The sequence below is a fragment of the Oncorhynchus mykiss genome, chromosome 11 (assembly GCF_057628025.1).
Source record: "Oncorhynchus mykiss isolate SJ-2025 chromosome 11, ASM5762802v1, whole genome shotgun sequence".
Classification (NCBI taxonomy): Eukaryota; Metazoa; Chordata; class Actinopteri; order Salmoniformes; family Salmonidae; genus Oncorhynchus; species Oncorhynchus mykiss.
Window position 1 is genome coordinate 50,236,707 of NC_143032.1, and position 14,279 is coordinate 50,250,985.

Genomic DNA, 14,279 nt, shown 5'->3' on the forward strand with positions numbered 1-14,279 from the left:
CGGGATTGATTAGCACTTTTCGCACCAAAGTACGTTCATCTCTAGGAGACAGAACACGCCTTTCTGAGGTCTTGGCCGATTTCTTTTGATTTTCCCATGATGTCAAGCAAAAAGGCACAGAGTTTGAAGGTAGGCATTGAAATACATCCACAGGTATTCCTCCAATTGACTCAAATGATGTCATTTAGCCTATCAGAAGCTTCTAAAGCCATGACATAATTTTCTGGAATTTTCCAAGCTGTTTAAAGGCACAGTCAACTTAGTGTATGTAAACTTCTGACCCACTAGAATTGTGATACAGTGAGTTATAAGGTAAAAAATTGTTTTGAAAAATGACTTGTGTCATGCACAAAGTAGATGTCCTAACTGACTTCCAAAACTATAGTTTGTTAACAATACATTTGTGGAGTGGTTGAAAAAACTGTTTTAATGACTCCAAACTAAGTGTATGTAAACTTCTGACTTCAACTGTAATAACATGCATGTTTTTCCATTCTTCAACAGATGTCAATTGTAACTGTAAAATATAGCAATCAATAGATCAATACTATCATAATAGTACCAGTCAAAGGTTTGGACACACCTACTCATTCCATTTTTTTAAATTTTTTTTAAAACTATTTTCTAAATTGAGGTAGTCACCTGGAATCCATTTCAATTAACAGGTGTGCCTTGTTAAATAGTGGAATTTCTTTCCTTACTGCGTTTGAGCCAATCAATTGTGTTGTGACAAGGTAGGGGTGGTATACAGAAGATAGCCCTGTTTGGTAAAAGTCCATATTATGGCGAGAACAGCTCTAATAAGTAAAGAGAAACGACAGTCCATAATTACTTTAAGACATGAAGGTCAGTCAATCCGGAACATTTCAAGAACTTTGCAAGTTTCTTCAAGTGCAGTCGCAAAAACCATCAAGTGCTATGATGAAACTGGCTCTCATGAGGACCGCCACAGACATTGAAGAGCCAGAGTTACCTCTGCTGCAGAGGATAAGTTCATTAGAGTTACCAGCCTCAGAAATTGCAGTCCAAATAAATGCTTCACAGAGTTCAAGTAACATACACATATCAACATCAACTGTTCAGAGGAGACTGCGTGAATCAGGCCTTCATGGTCGAATTGCTGCAAAGAAAACACTACTAAAGGACACCAATAAGAAGAGACTTGATTGGGCTAAGAAACACGAGCAATGGACAATTGACCAGTGAAAATCTTAAATGTCCAAATTGTGAGATGTGAGATTTTTGGTTCCAACAGCCGTGTCTTTGTGAGATGCTGAGTAGGTGAATGGATGATCTCTGGATATGTGGTTCCCACCGTGAAGCATGGATGAGGAGGTGTGATGGTGTGGGGGTGCTTTGCTGGTGACACTGTCAGTGATTCATTTAGAATTCAAGGCACACTTAACCAGCATGGCTACCACAGCATTCTGTGGTCATACCCCTTCCCATCTGGTTTGCGCTTAGTGGGACTATCATTTGTTTTTCAACAGGACCCAAAACACACCTCCAAGCTTTTTATGGGCTATTTGACCAAGGAGAGTGATGGAGTGCTGCATCAGATGACCTGGCCTCCACAATCACCCGACCTCAACCCAATTGAGATGGTTAGGAATGAGTTGGACCACAGAGTAAAGGAAAAGCAGCCAACAAGTGCTCAGCATGTGTGGGAACTCCTTCAAGACTGTTGGAAAAGCATTCCAGGTTAAGCTGTTTGAGAGAATGCCAAGAGTGTGAAAAGGGTGGCTACTTTGAAGAATCTAAAATATAGAAATATACTTATTTAGTTCCATATGTGGCATTTCATAGTTTTGATGTCTTCTATTATTCTACAATTTTGAAAATAGTATATATAAGAAAAACCCTTGAATTGGTAGGTGTGTCCAAACTTGTGTGTGTAAACATAATATGATACACAGAGAAATGTACTCTTCGCGCTCTCTCCTCTATCCCATTTCTTCTCAGATATTTGGGAATTTTACCTCGGTGCACCTGTCCCACGTGGAGTTGAGGAACATGGGGCAGCAGAAGAAGGGTCGCTACCCAGTCCACTTCCACCGCTGTGGGGACGTGGACCGACGAGGGGGCTACCGGGAACCAACCTACGTGGACGGCCTATCCATCCACCACTCCTTCTCCCGCTGCATTACCATCCACGCCACCAACGGCCTGCTGGTCAGTGTGTGTGCACACTACTGTTCAAAAGTTTGGGGTCACTTAGAAATGTCCTTGTTTTTTAAATAAAAGCACTTTTTTTTTGGTCAATTTTATAATGGCATCAAATTGATCAGAAATACAGTGTAGACATGGTTAATGTTGTGAATGACTATTGTAGCTGGAATCGGCACATTTTTAATGGGATATCTACGTTTATCAGCAACCATCACTCTTGTGTTCCAATTGCACATTGTGTTAGCTAATCGAAGTTTATCATTTTAAAAAGGCTAATTGATCATTATAAAACCCTTTTGAAATTATGTTAGCACAGCTGAAAACTGTTGTGCTGATTAAAGAAGCAATACAACTGGCCTTCTTTGGACTAGTTGAGTATCTGGAGCATCAGCATTTGTGGGTTCGATTACACGCTCAAAATGGCCAGAAACAAATAACTCAAACTGGCTAATAAAAATAAAATATTAAGATGGGCAAAAGAACACAGACGCTAAACAGAGAAACTCTGCCTAGAAGGTCAGCATCCCGGAGTCGCCTCTTCACTGTTGACGTTGAGACTGGTGTTTTGCGGGTACTATTTAATGAAGAAGAAGCCCAGTTTTATTGCTTCTTTAATAAGCACAGCAGTTTTCAGCTAATCGCAAAATGGATTTCTAATGATCAATTAGCCTTTTAAAATGATAAAATTAGCTAACACAATGTGCCATTGGAACACAGGAGTGATGGTTGCTGATAATGGGCCTCTGTACGCCTATGTAGATATTCCATAAAAAATCTGCAGTTTCCAGCTACGATAGACATTTATAACATTAACCATGTCTTCACTGTATTTCTGATCAATTTGATGTTATTTTAATGGACAAAAAATGTGCTTTTCTTTTAAAAACAAGGGTTTTTCTAAGGGACCCCAAACTTGAACGGTAGTGTATTATAATAATAATAATAAAATTAATAATACATAGGATTTTTATAGTACTTTCCTAAAATCCGAAGACTGTGTGTTTTAGGGATGGGCACGGTTATTTGAATATCCGAACGGACGTTAGTATGCAATTACTTGGGAGAGTATTCATTGTTTTTAATAGCCTAGGCCTAGTTTTATGACTTTTTTTATGAGTGCACCCCATAAAGACACACCGGTAGCCTACACACGTTTCACATGTGAAGCTTGTTATGTCGGTCAATCAAAATGGCGCTACATTGAGGCTCCATGTGTAACAAGTAAAGTGGGAGATTACTAATCAATGCAGAGCTGAATTAAAATGACGGTATTAAATTGACTAAATGAGGAATAGGCTACAATGGTCAACCAACAAGGTAGGCTGTTTCATATGAATGGAGTTGTTTTAGACAAGGACTGGTAGCGCAGCAAAATAGCCTCAATTAGCATTTCTACTTCAGCCAGCTAACTTAGCTGGCACAGCTCTCCCGCTGTGCCTCTCTGTCTCTCCCCCTCTGTGTGTGTCTCTCTCTGTCTCTGTCTTTCCCTCTGTCTGTCTGTCTGTCTGTCTCGGTCTCTATCTTTCTCTGTCTCTATCTTTCTCTTTCTCTGTCTCTGTGTGTCTCTTCTCTCTTTCTGGCTTTCACTCCTCTCGTGTTTGTCTGTGCCACTCACACACACATACACATACTTTTTTCACTTAGGATTTATCTTGCCTGTAAAACATTGTGGGCAATGTTTATATGACCCCCTTACAAGCAGGCCCATTTTACCACATTCTTTACCACATTCCTGCATATGCCTTTTATCCCTTCCGTGCACATGCCGGTGATGAGTGTTAGCAGTGATGTGCAGATGTGGTTGGTCTTCTATTTGAATTAATCCATTGAATTTAAACCTTCAAAAATGAATCTATTATTAATTAGTTTAGGCAGGTCCTAAGAAACACATTTTATTATATTTTCAAATGAACATAATAGCTTGTTTTTGAGTTTAATTAGGTCTATGTCACAGGTCTGTGCAGCCTGTAGCATCCAAATGAAATCAATAGTTTGGTCTTGTCAAAATAACAATGTTCCCTCCAATTTTTGGGGGGCACTGAGCAAATGTTAAGTCTTGTGAGTGGAAACTTGAACGGTGTGAGAATTTTGTGCAACTTCCGGGGAGCATTTACAGTGGACATTGAGGCTGTACCCTTACAATTTTAGACAGTAGCCAATAGGATATTGTGGCTATTTGAGCATAATGGAGGCCTACCAACAATACCAATGGAGCGAATCCCAGAACATTTCCACAGAGAAATAGCTTTTGATATCTATGATATAGCCTACATGTGGTGTTCAATGCAGGCCTACATTGCATGAAGGGCTTGATATTAATTGATAATGTTTTACTTGATCTGTAACACCATGGGCCAAATAGGTGACTGTAAATTGTATTGTGTTGTATGATGCATTAAGCCACTTTATATACAAATTTAAAAAGTAATTATTATTACCATACTGGGAATTAGACAATGGGAACTACCCCTCTGCATATTTGCTTATTTGCATAATTCAAGCCTTTCTCAAAATACAACACTACCCCTTTAAGTCTTTTTACCTTTCTGGCTGTTCGAAGACAGTTTGAAATGTCGCCTACATGTTTTGTCCTCTTGTAGGAAGCAGTATCTCCCAATTTGCTAACCTATATCTATCTATAACTGGGCAAATAACTCACTAACTCGCATTGCTCGGGTGAAAGACCGCTCATGGCCCTCCCCCCCAATAGAATTCTACTTAATTTCACTCTGGCTCTGCCTACAACAAAATCACAGACTCCTTCTTGAAAAGTTAGATTTGGTTTGTTGCATTGAAAAGGGGCTGATATAATGTTGATTCGATCACAGAAAAAACGTTAATATATATACAGTGGTGAGAACAAGTATTTGACACACTGCCGATTTTGCAGGTTTTCCTACTTACAAAGCATGTAGAGGTCCGTACTTTTTATAATAGGTACACTTCAACTGCGAGAGATGGAATCTAAAAAAATCCAGAAAATCACATTGTATGATTTTTTAATAATTTTTTTAGTAATTTATTTGCATTTTATTGCGTGACATAAGTATTTGATACATCAGAAATGCAGAACTTAATATTCGGTACAGATACCTGTTTGAAATTACAGAGATCATACGTTTCCTGTAGTTCTTGACCAGGTCTGCACACACTGCAGCAGGGATTTTGGCCCACTCCTCCATACAGACCTTCTCCAGATCCTTCAGGTTTCGGGGCTGTCGCTGGGCAATACGGACTTTCAGCTCCCTCCAAAGATTTTCTATTGGGTTCAGGTCTGGAGACTGGCTAGGCCACTCCAGGACCTTGAGATGCTTCTTACGGAGCCACTCCTTAGTTGCCCTGGCTGTGTGTTTCGGGTCGTTGTCATGCTGGAAGACCCAGCCACGACCCATCTTCAATGCTCTTACTGAGGGAAGGAGGTTGTTGGCCAAGATCTCGCGATACATGGCCCCATCCATCCTCCCCTCAATACGGTGCAGTCGTCCTGTCCCCTTTGCAGAAAAGCATCCAAAAAGAATTAGGTTTTCACCTCCATGCTTCACGGTTGGGATGGTGTTCTTGGGGTTGTACTCATCCTTCTTCTTCCTCCAAACACGGCGAGTGAAGTTTCGACCACAAAGCCCTATTTTTGTCTCATCAGACCACATGACCTTCTCCCATTCCTCCTCTGGATCATCCAGATGGATATTTGCAAACTTCAGACGGGCCTGGACATGCGCTGGCTTGAGCAGGGGGACCTTGCGTGCGCTGCAGGATTTTAATCCATGACGGCGTAGTGTTACTAATGGTTTTCTTTGAGACTGTGGTCCCAGCTCTCTTCAGGTCATTGACCAGGTCCTGCCGTGTAGTTCTGGGCTGATCCCTCACCCCTCATGATCATTGATGCCCTACGAGGTGAGATCTTGTATGGAGCCCCACACAGAGGGTGATTGACCGTCATCTTGAACTTCTTCCATTTTCTAATATTTGCGCCAACAGTTGAATTATTTTATTGATCTCATAATGTTTCTTAGGACCTGCCTTTTGTAATGGTATATATTCAATGGATTGAATTAAAATAGATGTCGACCCACGTCTACTCTCACTTCTAAACTTGCCGGCATGTATATAGGAGATATAAAAGGCTCATCTCGACAAGGACATGGTAAAAATGGGACTGTAAGCCTCCCGAGTGCATCACAAAGCTTGCTGTGCTACTAGAGATCCTGGTTCGAGTCCAGGCTATGTCACAGCCGCCCGCGACTGGGAGACCCATGGGGCGGTGCACAATTGGCCCAGTGTCGTCCGAGTTAGGGAACAGTTTGGCCGGCAGGGATGTTCTTGTCCCATCGTGCACTAGCGACCACTGTGGCGGGCCGGACGCAATGCATCCTGACACGGTCGCCAGGTGTGCGGTGTTTCCTCCAACACATTGGTGCGGTTGGCTTCCGGGTTAAGGGCCGTTGTGTCAAGAAGCAGTGCGGCTTGGCTGAATTGTGTTTCGGAGGAAACACGGCTCTCGACCTTCGTCTCTCCCGATACGTACGGAAGGTGCAGCGATGGGACAAGACTGTAACTACCAATTGGATACCACGAAATTGGGGAGGAAATGTATATGTTTTAAATGAATTGGACTACATTAATTGGGATTTAAACATGAGCAGGTTTCTTTTTACTGGCATCGTACCAGTAAAGGGTATATGAAAGTAAAGGGTATATGAAAGTAAAGGGTATATGAAAGGGATAATAGACTGTCACACACCGGCTCCTGCAGTCCAGATATCTGAAAAAAAATGTCATGAATTTATTTGAATAGCGAAAACAATTCAAATGCCCATCTTCTGTGCATGTGTGTGTGTGTGACAGAGAACTTGAGGACCATGTGATGCTGGTCTTTAAACAAATTAATCTAAAATGCGTTAATGAAGTGAATCGACTAACATTAAGCTCCAAGCTGGCCGGCAGGGATGTTCTGCTCTGCTCCAGTAAGCGTTTCCTCTTTACTCCCATCTCTGTGTAACCTTTCCCAAACATTTCCCAGGTGAAGGACACTGTAGGCTATGACACCCTGGGTCACTGTTTCTTCCTGGAGGACGGGATAGAGCAGCGGAACACGTTCTTCCACAACCTGGGTTTGGTGACCCGACCGGGAACGCTCCTGCCCACCGATCGCAATGAGACCATGTGCACCAGCATCCGAGACAAAGTGTACAAGAACTACACCCCTTCACCGAGCATGGAGTGCAAGTAAGACACAGAAGAGACTTGTCTGGCCACAGATAGAGAGAGTGAACAAGTGACAGAGGGGAATAATAGAGGAACGGAAAGCAGGTGAAGAGGCAGACATTTGAAAAGATAATGGCTCAAAATGAGGTTATAAAGTGGAGGTAAACACCGAGTAGACTGACCAGGTGAACGTTATGAGCCCTTATGGATGTTACCTGTTAAATCCATTTCAACCAGTGTAGATGCATGGGAGGAGACCTGTTAAAAAATGTTTTTTTTTAAGCCTTGAGACAATTGAGACATGGACTGTGTGTGTGTGTGTGTGCCATTCAGAGGGTGAATGGGGCAAGACAAAATAAGTGCCTTTCAACGGGGTATGGTGCTAGGCACACTGGTTTTGAGTGTGTCAAGAACTGCAACACTGGTAGGTTTTTCACCATCAATCGTTTTCTGTGTATATCAAGAATTATCCACCACCTAAAGGACATCCAGCCAACTTGACACAACTGTGGGAAGCATTTGAGTCAACATGGGCCAGCATCCCTGTGGAGCACTTTCGACACCTTGTAGAGTGAATTGAGGCTCTTCTGAGGGCAAAAGGGGGTGCAACTCGTATGTACACTCGTGCAACTCTCGTGCAACTCGTGCAACTCGTACTGTACACTCGTATGTGTGAGTGTGCGTGCGTAATGAGTTAGATGAAGTGTATGTGTGGCTTTATTGGACAGGCCTACCGTGAGAGAAGACGGAGGGATCATGTCCTCTTTGTGAGAGTGATAGGGCTGTAGTAGTCTTGTCCCTGCAATAAGAACCACCCCGCTGCATGGGATGTGTTTCTGGGGGAGGTTGAAAAGGAGGTCCGTTTGGGGAGCAGCAGGCGCTGTATTTGGAGGAGTGTGTATGCCCACGTGTGAGTTGGCAGACCTGTCCCCGTACAAGATTTATGTGGGAGAGGTGGATTATTCCATGGATAACAGGAGTCAGGGTTCTGTTTCTGCTTCATATTAAATTCATATATCCTGATACTAACAATCACTCACGCCTGGAGACATCTTCTTTAATGCCCCACCTCCTCCCTGTGTGTGTGTGTGTGTCTTGGTGTGCTTGCGTTTGTTCTAGGGCAGTGTCTACGTTTTGGATCGCCAACCCCAATAATAACCTCATAAGCAACGCTGCTGCTGGCTCCCAGGTAAGACTATAATGATGTACGCCAACCCACCAAAGCAACCACTGTTTAATGAATCAATAGCAATTTGCAGGGGACTGATGTTTATCTGGTACGGTTGTATTGCTCCCCTCATCTCAGACATCAGTCATTATCATTTTGATCTAATGGATGATCAGTCCTTGTATCTGTAGCTCCGTCTATGAATTCTAGCGGTTATGTATCTCTAGGCCATCGCTCAGCCGTTTATGGCATTTCGGTGTTTTTTAAATGTTTTATTACGAACTGCAGCTTTACGGTTTAGCAACTCATTCGGATATAAAACTGTGGCTTACCGGTTCATCTCATGTGATCTGGGGAGATATTGTCTTCCTACTCTTACATCAACAGCAATAAATTATGACTTGAACTGGGGGGGTAAAGTTGAACATCGTTACCCTACTCAGGCACAATTGTGTCAATGTGTAAGCGCAGTACTCAATGACAGTCTTAGTGCTCAAGGATCATTATTTTTTCTTCACCTCATTGTCAAAGCCACATTATTGTCCCCCACAATGAAATTCAAATGAAATGTTATTTGTCACGTGCCGAATACAACAGTCAGATTATATGCAACGCAGGACACGCTAGATAATATCTAGTAATATCATCAACCTTGTGTACTTAACTAGTGATTATGATTGTTTTTTATAAGATAAGTTTAATGCTAGCTAGCAACTTACCTTGGCTTACTGCATTCGCGTAACAGGCAGTCTCCTTGTGGAGTGCAACGAGAGAGAGAGGCAGGTCGTTATTGCGTTGGACTAGTTAACTGTAAGGTTGCAAGATTGGATCCCCCGAGCTGACAAGGTGGAAATCTGTCGTTCTGCCCCTGAACGAGGCAGTTAACCCACCGTTCCTAGGCCGTCATTGAAAATAAGAATGTGTTCTTAACTGACTTGCCTATTTAAATAAAGGTATAAAAAAATTAAATGGCAAATCGGCGCCCAAAAATACCGATTTCCGATTGTTATGAAAACTTGAAATCGGCCCTAATTAATCGTCCATTCCGATTAATCGGTCGACCTCTACTCTGTTAGTGCCTTGCGGTCGGAGGCCGAGCAGTTGCCATACCAGGCATGGATGCAACCAATCAGGATGGTCTCGATGGTGCAGTTGTAGTACCTTTTGAGGATCTGAGGACCCATGCCAAATCTTTTCAGTCACCTGAAGGGGAATAGGTTTTGTCGTGCCCTCTTCACGACTGTCTTGGTGTGCTTGGACCGTATTAGTTTGTTGGTGATGTGGACACCAAGGAACTTGAAGCTCTCAACCTGCTCCAGGAGTCACATGTGATATCTCAGACACCAATTGAGGAGTCACGTGATATCTCAGACACCATTGGCCCGATTTTGACACAACTTGGGTGAATGATGCATCTTGCCAAAGACATCTGACATTTACAAAATTACACTGATTGGCTGAAGGAAGGGGGCGCTGCGTCATTCGTAGGGGACGACATGTTTACTGTTGCCTTGTTTTGTCCTTCTCCTTTTTCTCCCTTCTCTGCCACCCCTCCCTCATGTCATCCTAAAGGATGCTGGGATATGGTATGTGTTCCACAGCTCATCCACAGGGGACTCTCATGGGCTGGTTCCAGAGACCCGGGCAGAGCTGACCCCTCTGGGGATCTTCTACAACAACCGTGTGCACTCCAACTTTAAGGTACCACTCACTGGCAGCACAGTGTGAAAGACAAACACACTGCGGTTCTATGTGGTTTAGCTGGTAAAAGCTAAGCAGCGCCAAGTTCGTGGTGTTCAATTCCTGCAGGGATCACATATACAGTTGAAGTCGGAAGTTTACATACACCTTAGCCAAATACATTTAAACTCAGTTTTTCACAATTCCTGACATTTAATCCTAGTAAAAATTACCTGTTTTAGGTCAAACCGTAGTGTGGCTTTTTTATGGCGGTTTTGGAGCAATGCCTTCTGCCTTGCTGAGCTTCCTTTCAGGTTATGTCGTAATAGGACTCATTTTACTGTGGATATAGATACTTTCGTACCTGTTTCCTCCAGCATTTTCACAAGGTCCTTTGGTGTTGTTCTGGGATTGATTTGCACGTTTTGCACCAAAGTACGTTCATCTCTAGGAGACAGAACTCCTTCCTGAGTGGTATGACGGCTGCGTGGTCCCATGGTGTTTATACTTGCGTACTATTGTTTGTACATATGAACGTGGTACCTTCAGGCATTTGGAAATTGCTCCCAAGGATGAACCAGACTTGTGGAGGTCTACAATTTTATTTTCTGTGGTCTTGGCTGGTATCTTTTGATTTTCCCATGATTTCAACAAAGAGGCACTGAGTTTAAAGGGAGGCCTTGAAATACATCCAACTGGACACCTCTAATTGACTCAAATTATGTCAATTAGCCTATCAGAAGCTTCTAAAGCCAAGACATTTTCTGGAATTTGGCAAGCTGTTTAAAGGCACAGTCAACTTAGTGTATGTAAACTTCTGACCCACTGGAATGGTGATACAGTGAAATAATCTGTCTGTAAACAATTGTTGGTAAAATTACGTGTCATGCACAAAGTAGGTGTCTTAACCGACTTGCCAAAAACTATAGATTGTTAACAAGAAATTTGTGGAGTTGTTGAAAAACAAGTTTTAATGACTCCAACCTAAGTGTATGTAAACTTCTGACTTCAACTGTACATACTAGTAAGAGCGCTTCCAATTGTGTGATTTCATACAGTTTTCCAGCTCTTACTCAAAGCCACAAAACTTACACGCTCACACACTTACCTCACTCGCCACAGAAGTGTGCACACACAGACATGCACACACTAGCCTTTACAATAGGCCTCTGTTTCTCTGGCTCAATAAATTAGGTCAGGTGAACTGAGAGCCCTTTGTCCACTGACCAGAAGTGCCTGTCTCATAAGGAGTGTGCTTACAGTCTCAAGACTATGCTCCAATTATATACCCCTGGTAATGCTGTCTCGTTGCATTGCATTCACACTTGAACTGCATATACAAACACCCTTAAACCCCAGATATATGACAATTCACAGAGCTGCTACTGTTATACTCACGTGTAAAACTGACTCCATGGGGGGGGGGGGGGGGGGGGTTCTGTTTGGCTGACAAACAAATGCATTGTGTCTTTAAGTCCGTACTTGTGACAGTGGTTCCCATACCGGTTTGTTACCCAGGCTGGGCTCTTCATTGATAAAGGTGTAAAGACCACCAACGCAAGTGCTGCAGACCCCCGGGAGTACCTATGTCTGGACAACAATGCCAGGTAAGCACAGGTTAAACTACATCATATTTAGAACACACAGCTGAGCAAATTTTACAAAAGGGACGAGCTGGTCATTTATTCTCTGTGCTGGCTACACAGACTCTAATTATGACATGAAAGGATAAACAATTTGCCGTGGTAGAGAGACCATGAAATTCCGCTGGCGCAAAGAGAGTAAATGCATGCATGCGGAATTACACTTATTTGACATAGTGATTTATTAGAGACCTGTTTATTTGTTCAAATGTGAAACTATGCCCAGGTATTACAAGAGACCGGCGCTCCAGGGCTCTAAAGTGTGACAAAATATACTGAACAAAGATATAAACGCAACATGTAAAGTCTTGGTCCCATGTTTCATGAGCTGAAATAAAAGAGCCCAGAAATGTTATACAAAAATTATATTTTGTGCAAAAATGTGTTTACATCCCTGTTAGTGAGCATTTCTCCTTTGCCAAGATAATCCACCCACTTGACAGGTGTGGCACATCAAGAAGCTGATTTAACTTCTTGGCGCACCCAGCGGGATCATTTTCGTCAACATCCGCTGAATTGCAGAGCGCCAAATTCAAATTAAATTACAAAAAATATTAAATTTTCATGAAATCACAAGTGCAATATAGTAAAACACAGCTTAGCTTGTTGTTAATCCACCTGGCGTGTCAGATTTTAAAAAAGCTTTTTGGCGAAAGCTATCCAAGCGTTTATGTTAGGACATCTCTCTCAGCAGACAAAACATTATAAACAGCTAGCAGCAAAGTAGATTGGTCACGAAAGTCAGAAAGCAATAAAATGATCGCTTACCTTTGAGCTTCGGATGTTTGCACTCATGAGACTCCCAGTTACACAATAAATGTTCCTTTTGTTCCATAAAGATTATTTTAAAATCCAAAAACCTCCATTTGGTTGGCGCGTTATGTTCAGAAATCCACAGGCTCGAGCGGTCACGACGGGGCAGACGAAAATTCCAAATAGTATCCGTAAAGTTCGTAGAAACATGTCAAACGTTTTTTATAATCAATCCTCAGGTTGTTTTTACAATAAATAATCGATAATATTTCAACCCGACCGTAGCTTTTTCAATAGGAGTGAGAGAGAAAATGTCTGCTCCAAGCTGCTCACGCATGCAAAACTCTGCTGGCACCCAGCCATCCAATGACGCGATGTGATCTTTCTCGCTCCTTTTTCAGAATAAAAGCCTGAAACTATGTCTAAAGACTGTTCACACCATGTGGAAGCCATAGGAAAAGGAATCTGGTTGATATCCCTTTAAATGAAGGGAAGGCACGCAATGGAACAGAGAGGTTTCAGGAAAAACAGCACTTCCTGGTTGGATTTTCGCCTGCAATATCAGTTATGTTATACTCACAAACAATATTTTGACAGTTTTGGAAACTTCAGAGTGTTTTCTATCCTAATCTGATATGCATATTCTAGATTCTGGGCCTGAGAAATAGGCAGTTTCATTTGGGTACGTTTTTCAAAATGCTGACTGCAGGAATGTCCAACAGAGCTGTTGCCAGAGAATTGAGTGTTCATTTCTCTACCATAAGGCGCCTCCAACGTCGTTTTATAGAATTTGATTGTATGTTCAACCGGCCTCATAACCGCAGACCATGTGTAACCACGCCATCCCAGAACCGCCACACCAGGCTTCTTCACTTGCGGGATCATCTGGACCAGCCACCTGGACAGTTGATGAAAACCGGTGGAGTATTTCCATCTGTAAAAAAAGCCCTTTTTGTGGGAAAAAACTCATTCTGATTCGCTGGGCCTGGCTCCTCAGTGGGTGGGCCTATATGCAGTCTCAGGCCCACCCATGGTTGTGACCCTGCCCAGCCATGTGACATCCATAGATCAAATGTTATTGGTCACATAACATATTTAGAAGATGTTATTGCAGGTGTAGTGAAATGCTTTTGTTCCTAGCTCCAACAGTGCAGTAATTCCAAAAAAACGATTCACAGCAATACACACATCTAAAAGTAAAATTATGTAATTAAGAAATAGTGGCATTGACTAAAATACAGTAGAATAGAATATGGCTATTTAACAGGCTGATGGCCTTGAGTTAGAAGCTGTTTCTCAGTCTCTCGGTCCCAGCTTTGATGCACCTGTACGGATCTCACCTTCTGGATGTTAAGTGGGATGAACAGGCCGTGGCTCGTGTGGTTGATGTCCTTGATGATCTTGTTGGCCTTCATGTGACATTGGGTGCTGTAGGTGTCCTGGAGGGCAGGTAGTTTGCCCCCGGTGATGCGTTTGGCAGACCGCACCACCTTCTGGAGAGTCCTGCGGTTGTGGGCAGTGCAGTTGCCGTACCAGGCAGTGATACAACCCGACAGGATGCTCTCAATTGTGCATCTGTAAAGGTTTGTGGGTTTTAGGGGCCAAGCCAAATTTCTACAGACTCCTGAGGTTGAAGAGGTGCTGTTGCGCCTTTTTCACCA

The 14,279-nt window shown here is 42.7% G+C and overlaps 1 protein-coding gene across 1 annotated transcript in view; it reads left to right on the forward strand.

Moving 5' to 3' along the window:
* LOC110535043 (cell surface hyaluronidase) overlaps positions 1–14,279 on the forward strand; it is a 71,493-nt gene that overhangs the window by 23,957 nt on the left and 33,257 nt on the right. Inside the window, exons 8-12 of the mRNA XM_036935630.2 lie at positions 1,963–2,172; positions 7,190–7,395; positions 8,494–8,563; positions 10,115–10,243; positions 11,741–11,829. Of these exons, the coding sequence (XP_036791525.2) occupies positions 1,963–2,172; positions 7,190–7,395; positions 8,494–8,563; positions 10,115–10,243; positions 11,741–11,829 (704 nt within the window). The remainder of the gene's footprint in view (positions 1–1,962; positions 2,173–7,189; positions 7,396–8,493; positions 8,564–10,114; positions 10,244–11,740; positions 11,830–14,279) is intronic.